The sequence below is a fragment of the Gavialis gangeticus genome, unplaced genomic scaffold, assembly GCF_001723915.1.
Source record: "Gavialis gangeticus isolate Ggan-Ray unplaced genomic scaffold, GavGan_comp1, whole genome shotgun sequence".
Taxonomy (NCBI): domain Eukaryota; kingdom Metazoa; phylum Chordata; order Crocodylia; family Gavialidae; genus Gavialis; species Gavialis gangeticus.
The window spans coordinates 105,101,305-105,108,787 of record NW_017729022.1 but is presented as its reverse complement, the minus strand read 5'-3'; the positions used below and the strand labels follow the sequence as shown (position 1 = coordinate 105,108,787).

At 39.1% G+C, this 7,483-nt stretch overlaps 1 protein-coding gene across 1 annotated transcript in view; it reads left to right on the top strand.

Annotated features, from left to right (window-relative positions):
- PHF21B (PHD finger protein 21B) overlaps positions 1-6,977 on the top strand; it is a 342,423-nt gene extending 335,446 nt beyond the window's left edge. Inside the window, exons 11-14 of the mRNA XM_019515820.1 lie at positions 1,878-2,036; positions 3,357-3,432; positions 3,892-3,995; positions 6,312-6,977. Of these exons, the coding sequence (XP_019371365.1) occupies positions 1,878-2,036; positions 3,357-3,432; positions 3,892-3,995; positions 6,312-6,536 (564 nt within the window). The 3' untranslated portion in view covers positions 6,537-6,977. The remainder of the gene's footprint in view (positions 1-1,877; positions 2,037-3,356; positions 3,433-3,891; positions 3,996-6,311) is intronic.
- Positions 6,978-7,483: the final 506 nt, after the last annotated feature.

Below are 7,483 nucleotides of genomic sequence, written 5' to 3'. Positions count from 1 at the left end.
TTCAATACTGACAAGTGCAAAGTATTGCACCTGGGGAGGAAGAACTAGCAGCATACCTACAGGCTGGGGAACTCCCTTCTCATCAGCACAGAGTCAGAAAAGGATCTTGAAGTCACTATTGACTCCAAGATGAACACGGGCTGCCAATGTGAGGACGCAGTCAGGAAGGCTAACCACACCTTGTGATGCATCCACAGATGCATCACAAATAGATCCAAGGAGGTGATACTCCCTCTCTATGCGACACTGGTCAGGCTGCAGTTGGAGTACTGCATCTAGTTTTGGGTGCTGCACTTCAGGAGGGATGTGGACAGCATTGAGAGGGTCCAGAGGAGGGCCGCTTGTATGATCAGGGGTCAGCAGGGCAGGCCCAGAAGGACAGGCTACAGGACCTGAACCTGTTCATCCTCTGCAAGAGAAGGTTGAGAGGGGATCTGGTGGCCATCTATAAACTTTCCAAGGGGGACCAGCAGGCAGTGGGAGAGTTCCTGTTCCCCCAAGCACTACTGGGAGTAACAAGGAATAATAGCCATAAGTTGACTGAGAGTAGATTCAGGCTAGACATCAGGAGGCACTATAGTCAGGGCATCTAGGAGCTGGAACCAACTTCCAAGGGAATCACCTTGCTGGGGTCATTTGACCCCAGTACTCTTTCCTGCCGTGGCAGGGGGTCGGACTTGATGATCTGCTCAGGTCCCTTCCAACCCTACCAACCATGAAACTATGCTTTAGTTTTTAGCTTCTGTAAATATCCTAAAAAATGTTAGTGACTGTTCCATTTGCTTTAGGTAACATTTATCTATAATGAGTTTAAAATTAAGATGCTTTTAAAAGTACTTTTATAATATAGACATTGTAGACAGCAGTAATTTTTGAGTTCAGGAATTGATGCTGTGTAAAACTAACATGAAACTTTGGAAAAAAGTATTCCTAAAGCCAAAAAATACATTTAGGGTACAAATAAGAAAAAGCACTGAATCATTTTCCCCTTTCTGAAAACGTACTAGAAAAATGTATATAATGATTCACAAACCCTGAAAGCTTCAAAATCAGTCTTTGCTTTATTAAAATACACTTAATTATACAAAGAATAATTAACATTGCCACCAGATTAGCATAGCAATTTACTATGTGACATTGTAACTTTGTTGATGAGTGTTAGTTAATTGTATATATTGCTACAGACAAAGTACTAATCAGTCTTGTTTGAGCAAGAATGTCATAGAGGGTCTGCAAGGTTTAAATCAGAAAACAATTAACAAAATGGAGATGAGAGGGGTGGGGGAGCCCTCTACAGGAAATTTGTGAGAGAGGACACATAGGAGTAGGTTGCTTTCAAGCTTATTATTTTCCTAGATGCTCTTCTGGGCAGTATGTATAAATCTTGGAATTTTACTGCCCACCACTCCCTGTTCACTCCCCAAAATAATTCCTGGCTTCTTTTCTTTGCTTTGGACTTGAACGACAAACTTTCTTCATATTGACTTTGACCTATGTTTTGAAACACAACTGCACATGACAATACATGAATTGGAAATTACAATGACACATTACTAGTAACAAACAACGGAACAATTTTAACTTTAGCAACTGGATAAATTAATTTACTCGCATCTGTTTGATTTTTGTTCCTATGTGATTATTTTTTGATTATTTCATTGTATTTAATTTGTTTCAACCAATTGAACTTGCTTTTGGCTTTTTTATCTTCTTGATGAATACTAAATTGTTTCCATCTTCCTTAGCCAGAATGCCTTTGAAAATGAGATATTACGTTTGAATGGGTCTGTCTGATGAAACTGTGGTCCCAAGTACTGCTCCTGGAGAGTTGTTTAATGGGTTGACTTGACCCAGTCAGTCCTTTCCTTCTCTTTCAGAATGAGATCCATCATGACGAACACTGCACAGCATGCAAGCGTGGCATTAACTTGCAGCCCTGTGGCACATGTCCTAGAGCATATCATCTCAACTGCTTGGATCCTCCTCTGAAGACTTCCCCCAAGGGGGTATGGATATGCCCAAAGTGCCAACAGAAGGTAAACTAGTTTTGGCATGTAGATTGCAACTACCCCAAGAAAAAAAAGAAGGGAGAAATGAGTTGGAAGGAAAAACAGAAAGTTTGCATGCATGATAATTCTAGAGACTAGTTCACCCCTTAGTAACAACCAAGAGGACAAGGTTATGAAAAGCAATATCAAGGTTTTTCCTATAATTTCCTTTGGTATTTTCATGTACTAGTCTTACACTTTAAACATTTTTTGCCTTATTTTCACATGTGTCTACATTTGTATTGGAGAAAAAAATTACATTTTTTCCTTTTCCTTCTTTTTTTTTGTTTTAACAATAAAACTGCCTTCACAGAGCATTGCGAAGCAAATAATGTAGCTCTTACAAACAGTGGGAGACAATATCATAATTTATCTGAGGATCTAGAAGTTGTAAGGAAAGCACACTATCTTCTTGAAAACATATTAACAAAAATATCTGTTAACTATGGCCATTTTGAAATGCAGACTGGATGATAATCTGTTTAGCTGTTGTGAATACTGTTAGAGCAGCAACAAGAGCAAAGCAGTGGCTAAGGCAGTAAAAGTTAATTTCTAAACTAGTAAGTTTAAATTTTGTTCCTTAAAATTCTTACTGTTAGCCCCTTCATAAGACTACTGTTTCATTCCTTTGAAGATGCTGGGGAGAGATTCTGATATATATTTACCTTTAGTGGAGCCAGCATCCCATGCCAAATCCAATGGCCAAATTAAGCAACATATCATGTCCTGTATTCTATGGCTTTAGCTGGGGCCAAAGTTCATTTATGCCAGGGTATGCCAGGGTCAAAGTTCTCCCCAAGCCTAGCAACTTGGTGGGTTAGCTTGGTTAAAGCACATCAGTTTCTGTAGCCAATGGCAAATAAGTGGGTGGATGTGACTACCTTTAACTCCCCAGCTGAAATGACAAAGCCCCCATGTTAAACTTCTCTAGCCCAAATGTCCACATACAACTAGGTTCACAGGGCAAGGTACCTTAACTATCTTCACACTCCCACCCTTGGCCAATAGTAAGAAAAAATCCCACAGTCACATATCTGGTAATTATACAAGTCTGTTTGAAAAGGGATGGGTGAAGAATCCATTGGGGATTGTGAGGTGTGAGATTTGAGAAGTTAATTCTAGCAATGCTTTAGTGACACTCTATAGTAAAATATAATTGTCATCCCAGAGTTGTTTTCAGTTCTTTTTAGTTTGCAAAATACAGCACTACTCAGAGTGACCTTTTTTACAGTAAAGTTGTGAGGGGAGGCATTCATTATGTCTATGGTTTTGTGCATTTCTAATTTTTGTTGTTCCCTGGACTTATAGGTGTTAAAGAAAGATGAAAATGTGCCATGGACTGGAACTCTGGCTATTGTTCACTCCTATGTTACTCATAAAACAGGTACAGATTGGCCTGGCTCCTAACAAGAGACCTCAGTTTCACCTTTAATATAGGAGTAACTACCTCCCTCAGAGGGTTCTATGAGTATTAATTAATGTTTGTAGAGAGATTTGACAAAGTTAAGAGCCATAAGATCACTGCTAATACCTGCCAGTCAAGGTTGCTAAAATAGTTCCTTTCCAGCACCCTGTTTTCACTCACTCAAACTTCCTGAAACATTTACCTTTTGGATGAAATTTGTCATACTTGAAGATTAATTTTCTATATGGTTACTGTACTCTAACCATTTAAAGTGAAGCAATAGTCTTACGCAACTGGAAATTTCTGATTTCTCTGGACATATGAGGCTAGATAGATCTCTGGAGCTTTCCAACAAGATATGCATGCTTGTTCCCTCAAGTGTGTGCATACCCCTTTTGCTTGTCTAACATCTGTACTCTAAACTTTTATGTTCCACAGTCAAAGAAGAAGAGAAAAGAAAGTTGTTAAAGAGAGGCAGTGAGCTGAAGAGTGAACATAGAGAGCTAGAAGAAAAAGATCGACTTCTCAACAATGCAATGAAAGTAAGACTCCCAAGTGTTAAGCAGAATGTCTTCTACACAGTTGTTTATAAAGAATTTTTGCTTGAAAAAATGACACTTTGGGACTGGAAAATGATATATGCTCACAAATTACAACTGTTTAAGTGTGTATGATTTCTCTTCAAAGAAATGCACAGGGTCCCTTTGTGAACTGGCAGGTCAAGGAGCAGAAAGTGGCAGTGACTGAAGTGCTATTATAATGCTACCCCACTCAAATAAGAACAAATTAAAAGTCCCTTCCTTTCCATTCTGAACACAGTTCAGAAGCCTGGTATTGTTATTGAAGAAATCTGTCCACATGAAAATCCATGTGTGGGTAGCAGCTCCAGTGGCATGTACTTGCGTAAGTAGTCCACAAAACAGGTAAGGCAGGATAGATGATCATTATCCCTCTTTCAAGGTCTGTGCCATAGCATTCTCTCCATCATTGGATGTGGGCTTACACTGGCCAAACTTCAGGAACTTTTTGAAATGTTAGCTGGAGGTTGTTACTCAAACATGCCCTGATTCTAGGGAATAGCACAGCCTGCTTCTACACTGCTGCCTGTCCCTACCAGCCTAGGGGAAGCTGGCCCAAGTTCAGAACCTTAGGTTTTGACATGCACAGGGGGAAGCAGTTAGCTGAGACCACAACCTGATCACCAAAATGCAGTAGTCTATTTGTAGTAGGGTCTAAATAAATATTTTAAACTTCCCTATCTTGGTAAGTTAAAGTAGCAGCTACAACAGTAACTGGCCACTGCTGGGTATACCACTAGAATTATCCAGGAGAGCTGTGTTAAAATATTTATCATGTTTAGATCAGAATGGGAGGACAAGTAATAACTTATTAAGAGGTCTCACAGTGGGTAATATTTCCTTTAAGTGTGTATTACTACCATAGCACTAATGGAAGTTAACACATGCATGGAGAAAAGTCTCAAGGGGGAGCAGTGAAGTGTTGCTAGTGGTTAGGGCAGTGGAATGGGATTATGGATGCACCAAATGAAAGAAATTTCACGCTGCATTCAGCGATTGAGGCTGTAACTGCCACTGAACTCAGTAAGGGTTATGCATAAACCGAAATAGAAGCTTTGAGTACAAACCATTCCATCTTGTTGAAATGGAAGTTTTGGCAGGTGGTTATATTTATCCCATTCACACTTGTCTGGTGGGAACAGTTTAAGATAGGGCAGAGTGACTTGGTTCCTTGTGTTTGGATTAATATTATGGAAAATTTAAATTAAAGAGCAATTGAATTAAGTGGAAAACTTGAAAACACATCATGTGTGGTGGTGATAGCATATGATAAATTGTAGAGCTCTGCATTCATCTAGCAGCTTGGACTCCTTCAGCTGCTCTCTGCCTTTAATCCAACATCCCAAACCTCTGAGCAGCTGTATTTGAAAACAGTTGCCATAATTAAAAAAAGAGAATGGGCAAATTTCTGTTCCCAAGCAGGGATGTAATGAAGGCAGGGCAAATGGAGCAACCAGTCTGGGCACTGACTTGTACTGGGGGGGAGGGAGAAGCAAAAAAAGCACCTCCTGGTAGCTGTGTGATTGCAGTCGTGATTCCAGTGGCAACTAGTACTCACTGCTGCCCCTGTGTCCTGGGCACCCTGCTGTGTCCCTACATTGCTGTTCCCAAGTATTTCCAGTTTCCCAGGAACTCCAGAATTTTTCTCTTAAAAAAAAAAAGTATTGTAGACTAAAGCTCAAGAGATGCAGTGGGCACATGCCCTTCCCTGTAGATTTTTGTTTTTAACCATGGCAAAACATGAAATAGGAGATTTCTACATAAAAAGCATTTAAAGTATTTTTAAACTTAGTAACATGAATGTAAGTATTGGTAACAAACACCCTCTGGTGGATTGGAAAATATGTGTCAAATTAAAAATATATCACTGCATGGAGTGGCCTGAAGTTTTTATCAGCGTCATTCAGGAAGAATCACATAGTTTATTAGTGGCTTTGACACTTCTGAATAATCTCATTACAAAGCCATGGCAATAAAATCTTTCGAGCATGTGAGGCTGTCATGAATTTTTACCTGTCTTTAAGCAGGAATCAGTGAAAGTGTCCCTTGTACATATTTGATCTTAAATGACTATTGCTGCTAAGACAGTTGGTCCTCCATATGTGTCAATGGAGACTACTATGTTTACTATGTTTGTATTTTTGCAATCCCCAAAGAATAATGGATTTTGTTGGAAAGGGCCATATTTTCCAGACAAGGAAAAGATATTAGTGGAGATATCTGACACCAATTTGAACATATTCTGTCTCTTGCTCCCTCTCCTCCTCTTTTTTTTGACAGAAATGCTTAGAGCTAAAGAACAGCCTGTTGGCCCAGCAGAAAGGGACGCAGTCATCACTGGAACGTCTCAAAACTCTCATTAGACTGATACAAAATGAGCAGATGATTCAGGTTACCATGACGACAACTACCACCTCCTCCCTGCTAACCGTCCCCTGGATCAAACCTTCATCTGCCTCTGCTGCCATGCACAAAGCCTTGCAGCAATCACAGGGTAACAACTGACAGAGCCGGCTGTGAAAAGATGGGGGCAAGAAATAAAAAAAAAAAAACTGTTTACACATGTGCAAAGGAGAAATGAAACAGACACAAAGGGAAGTGGAAGGAATGGAGAAACAATCTCACTTTTTATACGCATAGAACTTACAAACCAATCAGTCCAGTTTGTAGGTCACTGTGGCAGCAACTTGCCACAGAGTGGGTTTTGCTGCAGTTTTGTATTTGCTGAGATCTTCAGTGCTTATGAGATTTCTTTTTGTTATGTTGGCCTTAATGTATCTATGAATAAGGAGGACCAGGAAAAGTACGGCCGATAGAAAATGGAATATTCTTTTCTGGGGAGGGCAGACAATTTTATAGTTCTGCTTTAAGGAAAAAAATTAAATACAAAGAGTTAGTAAGCTAGTAGTTAGGTAGTTGGGCGTAAAGCTATGCGGGGGAGGGAAATCAGTAATATAAGAAGGAACTGAATTACTTAGGACTTTCCATAGATTCCTAATGAAATGAACAAGGTCTGCCACATTGATTCAGGTGAACTGGAAATGGGGCTGTTTTGTCAAGAATGACGTCATGGACACTCACAGAGCCTTCAAAACAAAATATCATTTTTTCAGTATTATTATAGTTGAGAATTGCAGATATTTAAATAAAAACTGTATGAAGTTAGCATTTCTAGTAAAATATTGAAGTATTTTCATGCTGATGCTTCTGTATATGCGTTCTGAAGTATTTAAAGAGGTATGACTGTAAAACTCCTTACTTTTTTGCAGGTCCTTTTTACTTATTTTGCTATTGATGTATTTTTCTCATGGAGTTTTTGTGCAAGATTTAGCATAAACCATATTAGTGGATATATTTGGCAGGTTCTGTTTGATTTTTTTTTTTTTAATTCTCTTTTATTTTTGGTTATGTATTCTTTGCTTTGAATTTTTTTTTAAAAGCAAATAAATTTA